This window comes from Pipistrellus hanaki (assembly GCF_964339955.1).
Source record: "Pipistrellus hanaki genome assembly, chromosome: 8".
In the NCBI taxonomy this organism is placed as follows: domain Eukaryota; kingdom Metazoa; phylum Chordata; class Mammalia; order Chiroptera; family Vespertilionidae; genus Pipistrellus; species Pipistrellus hanaki.
In genome coordinates this window covers 59,698,410-59,717,507 of record NC_140510.1, presented here as the reverse complement: position 1 = coordinate 59,717,507, position 19,098 = coordinate 59,698,410, and the positions used below count along the sequence as shown (strand labels likewise).

The following is a 19,098-nucleotide window of genomic DNA, read 5'->3' as shown; positions in this document are numbered from 1 at the left end:
TCAAGCCCTAAACTGACAAAAGGATTGGGACTGAGAAGCCTTGAGGCACCTCCTAGCTTGGTGTGTAGCCCCAAGGCTGCCAAGAAGAAACGTAGCCAAGGAAAAGAGCAAATGGTCCCAGCTACAGGGCTAATGCAAGGGAGTCTCAACTCCCCCAGGAAGTTGAGAGCTAGAGAGTTCGGTTCCGGTCTCGGGTGATTGACCCCCGTTAAAGGGTGCATAAAATAGGTGAGTGGGAAAGCCCACTTCCCCTGCACTCAAGGTGAAGGGTCTGGGTTGATCAGTTGACCATCTCCACCAAGAAGCAGAATCTCTATATTGTAGTCTCTTTTATACCTTTCTCTTCTTCACCCCTCCACTTTTCTGTCCCAGTCCTTTTGCCTCCCCATCTCCAGTGTTCAAGAGTACACTGCTTGTACCATGTTCTGTTTATACCCTTAACATTGGTACGTGGCACTGGGGTTTAGTTTAGTTTTATCTATGGTGCTCTATTCTGCGGGTGTGGTAGAAGGTGCCTTGAATGCAGTGATACGGCATCTGCAAGGAGGTGGTGTGCATGGGAGATTCCCAAGGCCATAATTGCTCAGAGAGCCCTAGGCTCCCAGGAGGCCCCTGGGAGAACCCCTGGAACTGGCCAGGACTGAGGAGAAGTGGAGGGAGGATCATTTGGGGTCCATTTTGCACCTTTGATGATTAATATCTCCTACCTCTTTGGGGACGTTGCTTTGTCTCTAGGAACAGCAAAAGAAAAATTGTTTGGTTCTGTTGGGGTTAGGAATTGACTTGGTATAAGAAACTTCTATTTTCTTGCCATCTCCCTGCATCTTATTTGGCAAAACCACATCCTGGTTAAATCCAGTTTTCTGTCTCGGCAGCTGAACTTGAGGAAGCACAGCCACATATGACACCAGAATCACTCCCAACCCATGAACTTAAACCCCAAGCAGGCCTCAGTGCTGGCGGGGACAAAATCACCTCACAAATCACCCTCAGCTCTTTGGCCTCAGGTGCACACACAGAACCTGCAGCAAGAATTGTGCTGTAGCCGAAACCGGTTTGGCTCAATGGATAGAGCTTTGGCCGGCAGACTGAAAAGTCCCAGGTTTGATTCTGCTGAAGGGCATGTACCTTGGTTGCAGGCACATCCCCCAGTGGTGGGTGTACAGGAGGCAGCTGATCGATGTTTCTCTCTCATCGATGTTTCTAACTCTCTATCCCTCTCCCTTCCTCTCTGTGAAGAATCAATAAAATATTAAAAAAAAAAAAAAAAAAAAAAAAAAAAGAATTGTGCTGTAGCCACCACAGGTCCCCACTGAAGTATGAAGAGATGGAAAAGGAGCCCATCTGCGTGTGGGACTAAATCCCATACAAACACCAAACAGCCAGGCTCCACCTGCACACCCCCCTCCGCCCCCCCAACACTGCCCACTTGGCTACAAAGGAATTCAGAACATGCTCCCCAAGACTCTTCACATTGGCATGTGAATTCTTCTGAGCTGAAGGCAACTGAGGTAAATGTTTCTCCTGGGTGCTCAGGAGAAACATTTACCTCTCCCTTAAAGAAATTAAATGTGGGGCCTTGTCCAGAATAACATTTATCACCTGAGATAACTTTTTATAACCTTTCTCATAAGACAAGGCAAACTTCTAATTACTGAACATCTGCTCTTCTTATTGTCTGTCCCCTCTGAAGCCCCAGCTGCCTTACCTCAGCCCTAGCTCAGAATGTCATACATGTCATATATACTCCATTTTCCCTTTCTGTCTCTGAACCTCCCATGTCTGCGATTCTCATGTATGTGGGGTTTCCATATGTAATGACATGCAGTCATTTTCTCTTATTAATCTGTTTCACGTCTATTTGATTATTAGACCAGCCAGACGAACCTGGAAGAGTAGAGGAAAATTTCTTCGTCACCCATAGCTACCCTGCCCCCTCCTCACAAGACCACTCCTTGGGGTAAAAGGAGGCTGCAGAGCACAGAACAGTGGCCCTTGGTATTGGGAGTCAGGACGCATGTTTATCTCATGCTAACCAGCTCCCAGGAAACCTGCAGGGGAGACTCTACACACACATCCCAGAATCCTCCCTGGCTCTTGGCAAACGGCCTTCCCCCACTCCGGGGAATGCAATGTGCCTCCTTTCTCTTACTCCTCCTGTACTGTTCACATGGAGCAGCAAACACAGAAAGACTTCATTCACAGGCGCCATCGCTTGGCCCTCTATTGAAAGCTTTCTGAAAATGCAAATTCTCAGACTGGATTCTTTTCAAACGCTTTAAACTTCCGTATTCCCACTGAAAGCAGTTAAGCAGATCAAGACTTCCCTGGGCTAGAGGCTCCTTAGAGATAATATTTACATTTAAAGGAGAAACTCTGAACTGGCCAGAAAGCAGACCTTCAGGCTGTGAAGTCAGGCTTGATGACGGTAAGGTGGGAACACGGCTTCTAGGGCCTCACGCCATGGGGAGTGTGCCTATGTGAAACCCCATTTTGCTGCCTGTGCCCCACCCCCACCTCTGCCTTACACCAGTCCTGGACGACTGGGCGCTCAATAAGACAGAGCTGTTACCCATCAGGCACTCAATCCAGTGGCCTGCACAAGTCTACATGAGCCAACTCTCCCCTCCCAAAGGCCCTGGGTCTGCCTGTGCCCTTCACCCAACAGGACCAGGAGAGTCTAGTCTCAGCCCCTGCCCAGGAAAACAGACTCCCATGGGGATGGCTTGTGTCCATAAGCATTGGGCATTTTAAGCCTTGTGTTTCTGTTTATGCCTACACACACCCTTTCTCACACCTCCCCTAGCCCCCAACTTGGCATGTCAAAGACTAGGTCTCTTCTGCCTTGCTTCCGGCTCCACTTCCAGCCAGGTTTCCTGGAGTGCCCCTCCTTCCCCAGAGGCCCTACCTGGAGGACGGGTACCCTCTCCTCCCTCCTCCCTCAGGTGGCAGATAAGATTCAAGCTGAGATCACTGAAAATGACAGGATTCCTCCTCTCCTCTCACTACCGTTTACACCCCCAAGATTACTTGGTTAAATGGACATTTTCCCTCACTTTATTACATTTGATTATTAGACCAGTTAGAATAACCTGAAGCCCCCCAACTCCCTCAGCCAGTTCAGGTGTGTCCCAGGGGGCTACCCACCTCTCCTCCTCATACCACTGACCCATCCTGCGCTGGGCAAGGATACAGTAGGGGTTAAGCCGGGGTCTACGGTTTTCAGCGTTTCCTCTCACCCATCTTCACAAACCATCATTAAACCCTTAAAGCTCAGTAGAATTGAGATGTTTGACCCCCACATGAGCACCAGCTGTCACAGAGGTCTGCAGGCCCTGCCCCGAAGGGAACCTGCCGGGAGACAGGGAAGGGGAGCAGACTCTCCCACCCCAAAATGGGTCTCTGGCATGTGCATGATTTTGAGCCCAAAGCCATCAAGACACAACAGACTCAGGAAAGCCTTTTTACCTCCCCCTACCTGCCTAAAAGAATTCATACCGTGGGCCTGTACCAGTAAGAGAGCTATTACTGGAGATAACATATTTTATATCTGGGGGGGAAAAAATCTGCTTAGCAGGGAAAATAGCTGATCGCCCAACATCCATTCCACTAATCTTCCTGTGAATGGCCCGCCTTCCCCCCTGAAGCCCAGGCCCCTACCCCTTTCCTCAGCTGAGGGTGCCTCACACGCCTCAGTTACCTTCGAGCCTCACCTCTTTGTGGGCTCCTGTATATATGTATATAAATTCGTTTTTCTCCTCTTAATTTACCTTATGTCCTTTGATTATTAGAACAGCCAAAGAACCTAGAGAGGAAGAAGGGAAAGGTTTCTGCCTCCATCACAAGGAACTGAACTCATAGCACCGTGGAGCCCTGTTTGGTCCTCCAGCAGCCAAGACACGGCCCCGTGTCAGAGCCAGTCCTAAACTTGCTGCCATACCTCACCCCAGCCCAGCCTCGTTCCTCTGTGGGGGGCCAGCAAAGTACAGCATGGGTGGGCATAAGCACAGAGGGTGGCTGGGTGCTCCCTGGGGGCTACCTCAATTTTCTTCCCTTGCAGGATCTCCTTTGCTTTTAAGATTTTTCTCCTGCCCTAACCACTTTGGCTCAGTGGATAGAGTGTTGGCCTGCAGACTCAAGGGTCCCAGGTTCGATTCCAGTGAAGGGCATGTACCTTGGTTGCAGGTACATATCAGGTGGGGAGTGTGCAGGAGGCAGCTGGTGGATGTTTCTCTCTCATCGATGTTTCTAACACTCTATCCCTCTCCCTTCCTCCCTGTAAAAAAATAAATCAATAAAATATATATTTTAAAAAAGATCTTTCTCTTGCCGAGACCGGTTTGGCTCAGTGGATAGAGCGTCGGCTTGGGGACTGAAGGGTCCCGGGTTCGATTCCGGTCAAGGGCATGTACCTTGGTTGCGGGCATATCCCCAGTGGGGGGTGTGCAGGAGGCAGCTGGTCGATGACTCTCTCTCTCATCGATGTTTCTAGCTCTCTATCTCTCTCCCTTCCTCTCTGTACAAAATCAATAAAATATATTAAAAAAAAAAAAAAAAGATCTTTCTCACATTATCTGGCTCCCCAAGGAAGCCCATAAAATCTCCCCAAATCCCACATTTTTTGTAGCTTCCAAAACAATTGTCTTAGGGGAGAAGAGGGAGTGTGGAGGGAGAAAAGAAAGTTAGGAAAGAAGAAAGAGTGATGGGAAAAGTCAAAGGTAGGGACAGAAGAAGGAAGAGAAGGGAAAGAAGGGGGAGGAGAGAAAGAGGAGGTAAGAGGACAGATGGGGAAGGGGAAGGAAGACGGAAAGGAGAATGAGATGAAAGAAAGGGAGGAAATAGGAGAAAGAACAAGCTACCAGCCACTAGACGAAGGTTATTTCTTGTTTTCCAAATCAGTACTTTTCCTACCAAGTTCTGCTTACGTGAACATAAAGAAGCAAATTGTTTCAGAATTCCTAGTTTCACTTTATATCTCTGTTGAAAACCAGGGAAATCAGAAAGGCCTATTTGTATTAAGATATTTTCTAGGTCATGGACAGAGAGAAGGAAAAAAAAAATATTCTTGGTGTACAGCTTTTTTTTCGTTTTAAGTTCTTTGTGGTTTCCTGTTAATTAATACCTGGACCTTCACCATGTAAATAATGAGGGTAAAGATAAACTTCACCGGCCCTGGACTCTGACCTTTGTTTAACACCCACCCCCTCTCTGATCCATCCTCTACCCCATCACTGGAAAAGTCGGAATTGTTAACCTGGAAACTTAGAGACAGAGAATCGAGACAGAGCATGTGGGTTTTAGACAAGCCTTGCAAGAAAGTACCAAAAGAACAGCACCTCTGAAAGTTCTTCCCTCGTTAGCTGCTGTCATCTTCTCTTCCTCAAAGAGGTGACTTCTATAGGGTCAATTCCCTTTCCATTCGCTTGATGGGACTCCATGGCTCTGCCGCCCTCTCCACTTATGACCAGTCAGGCTGTACTTTGCGTCACTGCCCTGCACTTAGGCAAGCATCATTTAAACAAGTGATTTGCCCAGCCGGCATGGCTCAGTGGTTTAGTGTGGACGTATGAACCATGAGACCACACTTTGATTTCTGGCAGGGCACATGCCCGGGTTGTGGGCTTAATCCCCAACCCACAGGAAGGGGTCGAGCAGGAAGGAGGGGGCGAGCAGGAAGCAGCCAATCAATGATTCTCTCTCATCATTGATGTGTCTATCTTTCTCTTCCTTTTCCTTACTCTCTGAAATCAATAAAAGTCTATTTTATTTTTTAAAATATATTTTATTGATTTTTTTTTTTTACAGAAAGGAAGGGAGAGGGAGAGGGAGAGAGTTAGGAACATCAATCAGCTGCCTCCTGCACACCTCCCACTGGGAATGTGCCCACAACCAAAGTACATGCCCTTGACTGGAGTCGAACCTGGGACCCTTCATTCCGCAGGCCAATGCTCCATCCACTGAGACAAACCAGGTAGGGCAATAAAAGTATATTTTTTTAAAGTGATTTAGTTCTTCTCACTGTTGTTGAGCACACCTATAGTATTGATTTCTCTTCATGTTGGAGTGCTTTCTCTAAAAGTGTTTTCAAAGAGGGACTCTATGTGATAAACCTTCCTTTGAATACCTGATAATTTAACTAAAAATCAAAACTCAGTTTTAGCCGAAACCGGTTTCGGGTGTGCAAGAGGCAGCTGATCGATGATTCTTTCTCATTGATGTTTCTAACTCTCTGTCCCTCTCTCTTCCTCTCTGTAAAAAATCAATAAAATATATATATTTTTTAAAAACCTCAGTTTTAAATATTATTCAACTACCTTAAGGTCAGTGTTGCTATTAAGAAATCTCAAGTCAGCCGAAACCGGTTTGGCTCAGTGGTAGAGCGTCAGTCTGCGGACTGAAAGGTCCCAGGTTCGATTCCGGTCAGGGGCATGTACGTTGGTTGCGGGCACATCCCCAGTGGGGGTGTGCAAGAGGTGGCTGATCGATGTTTCTCTCTCATCGACGTTTCTAGCTCTCTATCTCTCCCTTCCTCTCTGTAAAAAAAATCAATAAAATATATTTTTTTAAAAAGAAAGAAATCTCAAGTCAATCTGATTTTTGTTCCTTCCTTAGCCCTCTGCCATCCAGCTGCCTAGAATACAGATGTGATCCTCAGTAAATATAGGTTGAGCAACTGAATCACTGGGCAGGTGCTGGAATCCATCCCTGAGTTCAGTCCAGGGCTTCTTGCTTCTACTCTTGGGCTTTTCCCACCTAAGCTTCTGGATCTCTGCCTGGGCAAAGCCGGTACACAGAGGCAAGAGGTCATGTTAACAAAAATATAGGGTCCTTCCCACAAATATTGGCTAAAATGACTGCTGGATGATCAGACTTAGGGCAAGACTACTTGTGCATCTTTGAATCCCCACTGCTTACACACAAAAGGTGCCCACCCTAGCCGGTTTAGCTCAGTGGATAGAGCGTCAGCCTGCATGCTAAAGGTCCTAGGTTCCATTCAGGTCAAGGGCACATGCCCGGGTTTCTGGGTAGGAGGCATGCAGGAGGCAGCCAATCAATGATTCTCATCAATGATGTTTCTATCTCTCCCTCTCCCTTTCCTTCCTCTCTGAAATCAATAAAACTATATATATATTTTAAAGGTGCTCAACAAAGGTTTGTTTTATTGAATGGACATACAAATTCTCCAAGAGATGATTCAGCGTAACTATAGGAGGCAGGCCAGAGGGTAACTAGAACAGCAGATTGAGAGTTTCATGGTAAAGGTGAGAGCTGAGTATTAATAGGTTCTTGACCTAAAGGGCCTTTGGTGTAATAGATGGGAAGTAAAGAGCCTCGACCATCACTGCAGCGACGCAGCCACTAGCCACATGCAGCTATTTAATTTAAATAAAATAACATGTAAAACTCACTTCCTCAGGTTTACTGGCCAGATTTCACGCTATCAGTAACAGCCACGGGTGGCTAGTGACTACTGCATTGGACAGTACAGATAGAATAAAGCACATCTCAGAATGATCTGTTGCACAAAGCTGACCTAGACCCTTAGAGGAAAGGTATTCCTTCCAGTAATAAGTATTTGCTGAAATAATGCACCCTCAATTCATTTTTTTGTTAAATGCTGAAGGCCCCTAGTGGGGAGGGGAGTGGTAAATGACATTATAAAAGAAACCCCTGCTTCCTTGCTTTTCTCCCTTCCTTACCCCCTTCTCTGGTGCCCACTACCACCATCACCCCAAAGCAGCACTGTTAGGGGCAGGCCCTGGCTCTACAGGTTCCTATCCCAACACCCTATAGATTCCTCAGACGCATCTGCTCCAGGTCTCAAAACTAACTTGGGAGGGGTATATTTGTTCACGTGATCATTTTCCCCTTTTGCTATCCTGAACCTAGTAGGTGCTTAATAAGTATTTGTTGGGTGGCTGGAGGAGCGAACGCACGGCTCAGAGTGCCCCCTTCCCCAACAGGCCCCGGGGAGGCTGGGGGACACAGCTTCTGCCGCCAGTCCAGCTGCGGGCCAGAGCGCGGAGAGCAGGGCCCGCGGGCGGGGGGTCGGGCCGGCGCGGCCCTGGGGGCGTGTCCTCCCGGGGTGGGGCGGGCGGTGGCGGGGGGCGGGCGGCGGGGCTGTAGCGGCCGCACCGGGCTAGCGGCGGCGGGCATGGAGCGCGAGCTGGAGGCGCTGGCGGCGCGGCCCGCGCTCCCGGCGGCGCGGCCCGAGCCTCCGTTCGCCGCGCTGGTGGAGGCGGCGGGCGGGCGCGGGCAGGTGCTGCTGGTGGGCGAGCTGTGGGAGCGCGAGCAGAGCCGCGCGCTGCTGCGGGACTTCGCCCGCGCCGTGTTCCCGCCGGAGCCGGCCGCGGGCAAGCCGGGCGACGCGGCGGCCGAGGGCGCCGGGCCCGGGGCGCGGGGGGCGCGGTGGGTGCCCGGCACGGCCGCCGCGCGCGCCATCCGCTCCAAGCTGGTCTTCGTGCTGTGCCGCGCGTCCTCGCTGGCCGCCCGGGAGCCGCGGCGCCGCCTGCGGGAGATGCTGCGCGACGTGCGCGACCGGCGGGTGGCCGGCGCGGCGCTGGTCGGGGTGCTGGTGGCCGAGGCGGGGCCGGAGGACGCGGCGGCGCCGATGCTGCGGCTCCTGGAGGCGCTGCTGCGCACCGTGTTCGGCCGCCAGGCGGGAGGCCCGGTGCAGGCGGCCGCCTACTGCCCCGGCCACCCCGCCGCCAGCCTGGCCGTCCAGGCCGCCGCCAGCAGGGCCCTGCAAGCAGCCGGGCCCGCGCGACCAGGTGAGGGGGCGCAAGGCCCGGGGGGCGCAGGCGGGCGGTGGCTGGGGTAGGGCCCCGAAGTTGGAACTCTAGGCCAGCCCGCTGGTGCACCGAGGTAAACTGAGGCCCCGAGAGGGGAGGTGCCTAGCATTGGTCCTCTCAGCTAGCACGGAGCAGGCCCTGGGCCAGGGGGCGAGTTTGCCCCGGGAGGATCCTGAAAGCATGGGGAGGGACAGTGGCTCGGGAAAGCCGAGGGAACGAACAGAAGGCAAGGGGAGTTGATGGAACTAGAGGGGTTACTGGGCTGGCCAAAGATCTGGGGTCTGGGGGTCTGGGGGAGATAAGAGGGGAGAGGAATGGGAAGAGATAGGAAAGCCTTGGGTTGCACAAATTTCAAGGAGGGATTAGGACCGAGTTAGGATTGAAGGGAGGGCATTGGTGGTGCCTGGAGCTCCTAGGAGCTGCGCAGCTAAGGTGGGAAGGTGGGGAGGTGGAGGAGGCGCGCGGTGTGTAAGCGCCGCGGGTCCTAGGAAGAAGGCAAAAGGAATAGTGCTGGGACTTGGAGGTGTGGGGAAAGGGTGTGAGGGACTGAATGCGAACACGGAATTTTCTAGTTCCTCTTGGCTACCCGCCCTGTTTGTGCAGCCACTGCAGTGCCACCTCCCTTCCCTCTCCTGCAGTCTGGGGAGCCGAGTGAGGGTCTTTTTCTGCTGCCATCCACAGAGGAGTCAGAAGCTCCTCCCTCCTGGTACACAAGGTTTTCCAGGAGCTTTCCGGTGTCCTCGGGTTAAAATACAGACATTAAGTACAGCTGGATCTGGCAAAGCTGGGAGATATCGGAGCATTCTTTGCAATCCCTGTTTCCCCCACCGCCAGCACCTGCCCTTCTCCAGGCCCTCTGGTCTTCCCTCCATTCTCTGCCAGACTTTCTTTTGAAGACAGAGGCTGCTGTGCTCTGCCTACCTGGACACTGCTGTGTTAATCAGCAACCCGGAGGTGCCAGACTTGGGGGGCGGAGGGGTCCCAGCAAGGGGACCTGGTACCTCTGATGTCACAAAAGTCACAGACCTACCTGCCAGCCTGGCCTGCTAGGTGGAGGCCATCCATAAGAACCTGCCCTAACCTCTCCTGGGCCCCCCCCTCCCCCGCCCCATGCCCACAGCCCTTTCTGCTGCATCTGAAACTCCACAGCCTGCATCCTGAAAGACAGGGGACGTCCTGAAGTGGACTGTCATTCTGATTGCTGACCTGGCCCCATGGGAGGAAATTTTCTACCTTCCCCCACCCCCAGTGAGCTGGTGGCTGGAAAGTTCTGAGCCCTTAGTTTCTCCCATTGCCCAGGAAATAGCTTTTAATTCCCCAAAGCCAAGCTTGCTCTGGCCTCCTAAGCTTTTGTATACACATTGCAGTTGCCTGGGATGAAAGTCTTAAAGGCTCTTTCTTTCTTTCTTTCAAGGCCTTTTCTTTCATTCCACCTCCTCACCTGACCAACCCCATTTCATCATTCAGAACTGGACTTCCTCCTCCAAGAAGTCTTCCTGGTCTCCCTTATTCCTTTACAAGTTCAGAAATGAAATCCCAAAACTTACCTCCACTCTCTAGTTTCTTACCAATGGCTTCGGCACTTTTCCTTGTGCATTTAATCACCAATATTCCCATTTCCCATTACCTGCCAGGCATGCAGAACCCTTGCCTCTTTTTAAACACTAAATTGATCTCTACTGCATTAAAATAAAAACACACTAAACCTTTTGCTAATGACTACAGGTCATGAGCGTGATTATTGTCCACTAATTTATTTGTCCACTAATTTTGTCTGGGCTTTTGCAGTGGGCAGCACCACTCACACATTCATGATGCTAAGGTTTTCCTAGCAATTGCTATGGCTTTTTTAAGTCTCCCAGTCCCCTTCCTCACTGCCTCATGGTTATTCTTATACTTTTAGATTGCCTGCCTTTTTACATGCCCTCCCTCTTACCTAGTTTATGCCTAATCCAGCTGCCATTGGGTTGAAAAACTAGGAAACCAGTCTTTTAGAACTGGGTTCGAATTAAGAGTAAATAAGCCCAAAGTAAAGAAAAATAAACACCGATTTTGCTTTGGCTTCCTGGAGTTGTTTTGTGTGTGTTTAAAAACAAAAACCAAAAAACTCCATTGCAGTTACCTTATTCCATATAGTTGGGGCTCTTAAGTGATCCCTACATCACTTGGGTGATACTATAATAAGGAAACTAGAATCAACATATAAGTGTTTTGTATGTGATTATTTAAAAAGATTAAGCCTTTTCATGGTAAGAAATAGTTTGAACTAAAAAGCAGGGGGAAATTACTGCTCCTTGCATCTTTTCTTTGGTACTATGTATTGTAATTGTAGTTCATATCATGTCATTCTTGTCAAGGTAATTTCCCCAACATGGTACCTACGTCATAGAGTTTTTGTGAGGGTGAAATGATATAATATATATAATGCAATCCTTATATAAAGCACCCTGACCAGAGATTAAATCTGAAACTTGGGTTTGTGCCGAGACTGGAATCGAACCCACAACTTTTTGGTGTACAGGACGATGCTCCAGCCAACTGAGCTGTATGGCCAGGGCTGTTTGTTTGTGTTTGTGTTTGTTTGTTTTTTCAAGTACAAAAACTCCTCCCCTTTTTGCAAATCAGAATCTTTGTTTCTAATCAGACAGTTGAAACTAGGGCAGTTAATAGTAGAAGCTCTTGGTTTGCTTAACTGAAAACCTCTCAGTTGTGTCAAGCACCATGTGACCTGCTGCCTCTGGGACTTTGTGTTCCTTTTAGCAGAAGGAGCCTGGGAGAGACCGGGCCTCCCGGCGCTGTTGGCGTGCTTCTCCTGGGGTCCCTGGAGCCGGGGGAAGGACCCGTATGCCACCACCTCCCCCAGTGGTCCCGCTCAGGGTGAGTGAGTTGCTTCCTGCTCCTGGACTCAGGGCCAGGTGCTTGGGTTTAAGAGAGTGGTCACATGCACAGGGACCTTAGGGAGAGAGAGGACTGACATCCATGGAGCACTGACCATGTGTTCAGGGTGAGAGTGAGCAGTGTGAGGTGCCCCGGCCACCAGGGGTCAGCACACCAGCCTGATCACAGGGCTCTAGCCCCAGGAGTCTCTGACATGGCAAGGCACGTGGAGTCAGACCCATGGTCTCACAGAGCAAGTGAGGGGGTGTCAAGGGATTGTCTTAGTCAGCAATGGGAAGATTTGAAGAGGGAGCATCATGAACAAAGGCTTAACAGCGTAATGTCATGCTCCGAAAAGGGACCCCTGTCAAGAGTGCCAGGGATGAGGTGCAGAAGGAGACTGCTGAGAGCTGAGGCTGAAGCAGAGAGTTGAGACCCTGGCGATTTCTGAGCAAAGGCTGCGGAGACTAGGGCCGTGTTTAGAGAGGTGACTGGACGGAGGAGCAGGGAGCCACCAGAGGCAGACCCACCTAGGAGGGGCTGCATAGTCCCAGGAGGGACGATGAGGGGCCTGGCCCAAGGGGGGCAGTGTTGGATTGGAGAGGAAGGAGCTCACCAGCCCGGAGCCATTTCTAGGGTAGAATCATCAGGCTGCTAAGGGGAGGTGAGGGAGAAGGAAAAGAAAGATAGTGAGATCCACAGAGGTACTCCATAGGCTTAGTTTGCTGTGACCCAGAGAGGACTGACAATTGTTTACTGCTGAACTACTAGGATACGATCCGAGAAATGCATCCTAGGCAATTTTGTCACTGTGCAAACGTCACAGAGTGCACTTATACAAACTTTATGGCGTAGCCGGCTGCATGCCTAGGGATAGCCTATCGCTCCTCTGCTTCGGAGCAATAGGGGTTTTTCCGCTCCACTATAACCTCATAGACCAAAATGTCATTATGGGGCGCCTGACTGTTCTCAGGGAAGCAGGTTGTAACCCATTGAATGCACATGATCCCAACCCCAGAGTGTACTAACTAGTATAGTTTTGTTATAGAAAAAGTGAGTAGTGCTTTAAAATGAACTTCTATTGTGTCTCAAAAAAAAAAAATCATTACTTGATGTTATCAGTCTTCTATTGCCTAGTAGCAAATTACCCCAAATTGAGCTGCTTAAAACAACACCCATTTATCCTCTTATACTTTCCAAGGGTCAGGGGTCAGGACACAGCTTAGTGGGGCCTTCCATTCAGGGGCTCCCAAAGCTGCCTCAGTGTGGGCAGGCTCATGCCTTGACGGAGCCTGGATCCTCTTTCAAGTTCATCTGATGGTTGGCAGAATTCATTTGTTTGCCACCGTAGGACTGAGGGCCCTGCCTTATTGCTGACTGTCAGCTCTGAGAGTTCCCTCCTCTCTCAGGCAGGTGCTCCTTCAGTGGGCGGGGACTCCTCGGGCCCCTACATAACCACAGGAGTGACTCTCCGTCACCTTTGTCATAGAAGGGGCCCAAACAAGGGAGTGACTATCTAATCATATTCACTGGTCTCACCACACTCAAGGGAGGGGATTATGCAGGATGGGATTATACCAAAGGGTGGGGATCTTTGAGGCCATCTGAGAATTCTACCTATCGGAAAGCTCAACAAGAACAGAAGAAGGAATACAAATATTTATAAAGCATTCACTTAATCCCATCACTCAAAGGCAAATACAAATTCCTATTTGGAGTAGACCCATTCTGCCCAACCATCTGTCTATATCTCCTTGTACTATTTAAATTTTAATAAACTTGCTTCTATATAGTATATAAAATCTGCATCAGGTATTTAAAATTTTTAATTGCAAAAAATGTTAACTTAAACCTCTCCATCATCATTTTGGGATATTGACATTGAAATAATCTACAGATCTTGATATTCAGATTTCCCCAATTTCACTTGCAGTTGTGTGTGTGTGTGTGTGTGTGTGTGTAATTCAAGGAACTTTAGACATCATTTTGAATGCCTGAATCCCATTATATGGGTGAATCAGTTAATTCACTCAATCCGTTTGTTGGACTTCAAATCAATTAGGATGCAATTGATTTCAGTTACAGATCAAGAAACCGTGACTCAACTAGCACCAGCCGCACAGACACTCACGATCTCACTAGGTGATTCAGCGTCAGGGCCAGCTGATTCAGGGGCCCAGTGACCCCACCAAGGACTCAGGTTCTTTCCTTCTCTCTGAGGGGCCTTCCTCGTGTTGTTTCATCCGTAGTCTGGTAGCAAGATCACTGCAGCATTTCCACTAATTATTCCTAATTATCTCCTTAGGATAAAATCCTAGAAGTGGAATTGCTGGGTCAAAGGGTATGTACATTTTTAAGGTTTTTGATATGGTTTTTGCTGTGTTTTATTGAGTAGATAGTCACTGGGGCCAATTTCCTTCCTTTGGTTCCTAGCTTACTCACTCATAGTCTCTACCTTCTGATTGGGTGATTCCCTCTCTTGTGTTGCAGGTAACTTTCGGGAACCGGAGGAGGAGCTGGCGCTGACAGTCATACTTCCGAACGGAGACTATGAGGATCCTGGAAAGGGGTCGGGAGCCTGTGACCCAGCTGCCCACACTGCCACTGAGCCCGCTGGAGACTCCAGATGAAGTCTGGGCCCCGGGGCTGCTGCAGCTCCTCACTGCGCCCCCAGGCCTCCACGCTGACCCTGGGATTGCAGTCACTACGAAGCCCCACCTTCCAGGGAACTGCCGCGTTGACAGTTACCAGCGAGGCAGCTCTACTTACTCAGCTAAGCCAGGCCTGGGAATATGTATCCTCTGGGAACTGGGTCCCTCCCCCACCTCCAGTTTGGTCACGCTGGTCTCAGTGAGGCTGTTTGTTCTCTCTGCGCCTTGGTTTCTCTGTGCCATTGAGACAGGGCGGCTTACTTTGAGGCTCCCGTGGTTGTGTGCATGAGCATCCATCACTTCACATGCAGCTGGAAAGAACTCTGGACCAGGAGTTATCAAACAGGAAGAAGGGAGCTCTTAGACCTGTCACTCAACCAGGGGACAGGCTACCCACCTGCACGCAGCACTGGAAATGTGTGTGTGTGTGTGTGTGTGTGTGTGTGTGTGTGTGTGTGTGGCTTCACTGTGACTGTGGGGCACCCCTGGCATTTACTGGGCACCTCGAATTGTGTAGGGCAAGCTCCAAAAACAGAATTGTTCCACTCAAAATGCCAACCATGGCACCTTTGAGATATTGGATGAGCCAATCTCTTCCCCTTGTCAAATTCTAGGAAGAGCCCTCCAGAGCAGAGAGGGTTGGGGTTCCTGGGACCTTGGCTCCTGAGCAAGTCAGAATAAAGACTGCACTGCCACCTGGGAGCCTGGGGGTCTGGGGCCTGGGGGCCAGAGCAAGATGCTCTGTGTGCTGCTGGCCCAGGACAGAAATAGCCTTGCACAGCCATGAGAAGAAAGAGCGGTCTTTCTTCCTCACGTTGCCATTGACTCTCTGTGCCAAGTTCTTTTGAGAATAAGGCACCAAGCAGAAGGGAAGTTGGGTTATGGATTAATACCAGGGCCTAGGACTTGCTCTCAACCTCAGGTCCTAACCTAAGGTCAAAGCTACCCAGCCCAGAGGTGCCGAGTGCCTAAATCCCTTTTTCTCTGGTTATGAGTCAAACAGGGTCAATGATGTTCCCTTAAAAGCCAGGAAGACCATCTGTTCACTCAGAGAAGGAGCTCTGCATTACCTCCCTTGTCTTCCTTGCCCGCCAGGAGAAATCTAGTCCCTGGAATTTCTGATTTTCCCTGGTAGGAAGTACTGTCGGGAAGTAGTTAAATTCATTCATTCATGCGTGACTCACTCAGCAGACATGCAATTGTGCCTACTGTTTGCCCAGCATTCTGGCAGGTGCTGCATAACTTCCTTGAGTTATTTCTGCCAAAATAACTGTGATAGTGCCAAAATGTGGAATGGCAAGCCTGTGGCTGAGGGGCTCTGTGATGCTAAAGAGGACCCTCGCTGTTCTGAGCCTCAGTTTCTTTTCTGCGACAGGGAGCCTAATTCCTACGGGTGTGAAGGCAGGTCGGATGACATCTTAATTTGGGGTGGTTTGACAGCATGTGTCATTTTAATAATGCAAAAATATCTCTCCAGTAGAAGGACCCAATTGACTGCCTTCTGCCCAAGAATGGACTCAATGAATTACTGTTGATGTCATTGTAAAATATGGGGACTGGTATTGTTAGAGCTGCTCTATTTTCCTATTTATCCATTAATTTCTTTGTAATGATTTGGTTAGAATTTTGTTATTTGGTTGGGGGAGGGTAGAAAAGTCTAAGGCAGAAGTTGAAAGGCAGAAGCCTCCGCTGTGTTTAAAAACTCAGGAGTTTGTTGCCAATATTTGAAACTTTGGAGATTGCACATTAAAAGCTTGTTTTCAGGGAGGGGGGAGGGGTGTGCTATAATTCCACCCCCACACACTGGAGTCCCTTTCCCCCCGCCGCCCCTACTGTACTTCACTGAGATAAGCCCGCTGCCTGGTCCTGGCCCTGGGAGGCATTTGAGTTTGCAAGCCTCTGGTACAAAGGGTGGTGTGCACATTTTTTCACCACTTTCAGTATTTCCTGTGAATATTTGAAGAAAGAGGGTCTTTGTTGACTAAGATTGGGTTCTGCCTCCCAACTGATAAAGACTGGACTGCCATCCTCCCAGGCCCCTCTGGGCTTCCGTGGCACACGGCTAAGATAAGCAGCGTCCTTTTCTCTTGTCTAGCAGACAGAAGAGTTGGGTGCTGGATGGACCCTGGTGTTAGGCCTCCTCCTCAGTGACCAAAACAAGGCCTGAATGCTGGGGTGGGCCTGTCTGGGAGTGGAGGCCCCGGATTGGGCTAGTGGTGCCGGGAGCCATTGAGCAGGGGCCCCCGGCGGGTCACAGTCTGGGCTCTTGGTACTAATCTTTCTAACACGGCAGTTGAACTGCTTCTGGCTTGAATAGGTGATTCCTTAGACCTAATAAAACCGAACAGTGCCTCACTGCTGTCTAATACAAACACAACCGCTCTTCCCCTTTCTGTCTTGGGAGCCGGGCTTCTGGGCAAATGGTGGGAAGCTCTAGAATAGTCTAGCCTGAAGGTCCACGAGCACCGCCTGAGGGACATCTCTGCAACTTTACTGGCTGGGGCTGGAAAGTATTTAAAAAGAGATTAAAAAAAAAAAAAAAAAGATAGTATTTAGCTCGGTGGTTAACAGGGAGTATATGTTTGCGTGTGCACACGCACGTTCCATGCGATAAAATGGCCTTAACGGAGTCTCCAAGAGCCCCTTATAATATTAGTGTCAATTTCTCTCTTAAAGTATTTGTCTCCAAGATTGACCACACAAGAGGAGCTCCTAGGTTGTCAAGCCAAAACCCAGGCAAACCTGCGCCCCCAACCTGTGGTCTAAACAAAGCCCTCTTACCCCAGACAGAACCAGGCCCCTCATTTTGAGTCCTGCTTGTAGATGTTGGGTCCCTTTCTTGTCACCCTGACTTTCTTCTCTCCCTCACTGAGTGCCAAGGTCTTCGCAGAGTGGGGTGTTGCCTCGGATCATTGCCCCAACCCCAAACTACTCTCCCCCTGACCACCTGCCCCCCAGGTATACGGCCGGCTCCAGAGGTCCTGGCTGCCGGACAGCCGCTCCCAGCCCCTTGCTCCCTGACAGGAGTGGCTTTCATTTCAGCCTCTACACCTGGCCTGGTCTGAACTTGTGCCAGAACCCAAGCAGGCGAGACGGAGAAGCCGGCCGAAGGCCTGGCCTGCGTGGGCGGTCGGAAGGAACAAGACCTGGGGCGAAACTAAACCCGCCCTGCCCAAGAGAAACCTAACGCCAGGCACGCATGAAGCTTTAGGTCTTCTAGTAGCCACATTGGAAAAACAAAATGAAACAGGTGAAATTGATCTTAATGATATCTCTTATTTAGCCCAATATGTCCAAAATAGTTTTTCAGCTGAAACCTATTTGGCTCAGTGGAAAGAGCGTCGGTCTGCGGACTGTAGGATCCCGGGTTCGATTCCGGTCTGGGGCATGTACATTGGTTGTGGGCACATCCCCAGTGGGGGTTGTGCAGGAGGCAGCTGGTCGGTGTTTCTCATCGATGTTTCTGACTCTCTGTCCCTCTCCCTTCCTCTCTGTGAAAAATCAATAAAATATATTTTTAAAAATAGTTTTTCATCTGTAAATATTAAGGGGGAAAAATGAGACATTTGAATCTTTGAAATCCTGTGAGAATTTTACACCTAGAGCCCAATTCAAATATTAAATTTTTATCCAAAATACGTGGTCTGTCTAGATTTTGTTAAATTTTCAGTTGAGAAAATAGATTCACAACCTCAGTTTGTTTCAAAATATACTTAAAAGCTTCCCCATAACTGAATTGGGTATCAGTCCTAAATTTCAATAAAACAAAATTAAACATAAAATCAGTTTTTGCCCTAGCCGGCTTGGCTCAGTGGATAGAGCATTGGGCCTTGGACTGAAGGGTCCTGGGTTTGATTCTGGTAGAGCATGTACCTTGGTTGCAGGCTCAATCCCCAATCAAATGTGTGGTCAGGGCATGTGTGGGAGGCAGCAAATCTATGTGTTTCTCTCATATTGCTGTTTCTCTTTGTCTCTTCCCCCATCCTTCTACTCTCTCTAAAAATCAATAGAAAAATACCCTGGGGTGGGGATTCGAAACAACAAAAAATCTGTTCCTGATTTCACCTGTGGCTCCTGGCGATGGGGGTGCCGCAGTGATGGTCTGGAGCACTGGAAACTTGCTGGAGGCCTGCCTTCGGGGTTCATTGTGGCCCCTCCCACCTCTGGCCACTTACCCAGAGGTGGTTAGTCATCCAGACCCTGGGCAAGGTGAGGACAGCGACTTCCAGGATCAGCTCACTCAGGGCAACCTTCCGGATAGGAGCTGCCTTCTTGAACATGATCCTTAAAGGAAGGAAAGGCCAGCGTCTTATGGCTTCCCGGGTCTCTCTGTGCCTCAGTGAGCCGAGGCCGATTCCAGCGCCGGCCAGGGGTTTCCCTCCCACCAAGCACCCAAGGTGGGAGGGAGGCCTCTGTCACCAGCTGCATTGCACTTTTCTTCTCGCATGAATAAACGCTTCAAGCAGCAGCCTGGCCAGTCCCGTGACATAAGATCTGAGGTTTATTGAGCACTGTTCTATGCCAGACCCTTGAAGAGAGCACTTCCCCTCTCAGCAGCCTTGCCAGGAAGGTGGACCTGCCCCTCTACAGTGAGGCTCGGCGACCACAGGGCCACAACCAGCGCTAAGTGACAGAGCAGGGTCTCCTGGCTCCCACACTTGCTCTTTGTACCTTGTCGCACTGTAGCTCAAAAAGCAATCAAGCCTGATTCTTGACAGTTTGGCCGAGGCCTCCTGTGGCCCAGGATTTAAATGCCAGGAGGCCAACCAATGGACACA

General features: G+C 49.8%; 1 protein-coding gene across 4 annotated transcripts; it reads left to right on the top strand.

Moving 5' to 3' along the window:
* Positions 1–8,132: 8,132 nt before the first annotated feature.
* LOC311626849 (uncharacterized protein C2orf72-like) lies at positions 8,133–17,956 on the top strand. Of its 4 annotated transcripts, XM_084892786.1 has the most exons (4): positions 8,133–8,771; positions 11,553–11,669; positions 13,975–14,010; positions 14,160–14,298. In XM_084892786.1, exons 1-3 carry the CDS (start codon positions 8,156–8,158, stop codon positions 13,977–13,979), a joined length of 738 nt encoding a protein of 245 aa, XP_084748912.1. In that variant the 5' UTR covers positions 8,133–8,155; the 3' UTR covers positions 13,980–14,010; positions 14,160–14,298. The 4 variants fall into 4 exon arrangements, with proteins under 4 accessions (XP_084748912.1, XP_084748910.1, XP_084748909.1 ...); XM_084892784.1 differs by lacking the exon at positions 13,975–14,010 and having other exon boundaries at positions 11,556–11,669; positions 14,160–17,956; XM_084892783.1 differs by lacking the exon at positions 13,975–14,010 and having other exon boundaries at positions 14,160–17,956.
* The last annotated feature ends 1,142 nt before the right edge of the window (positions 17,957–19,098 follow it).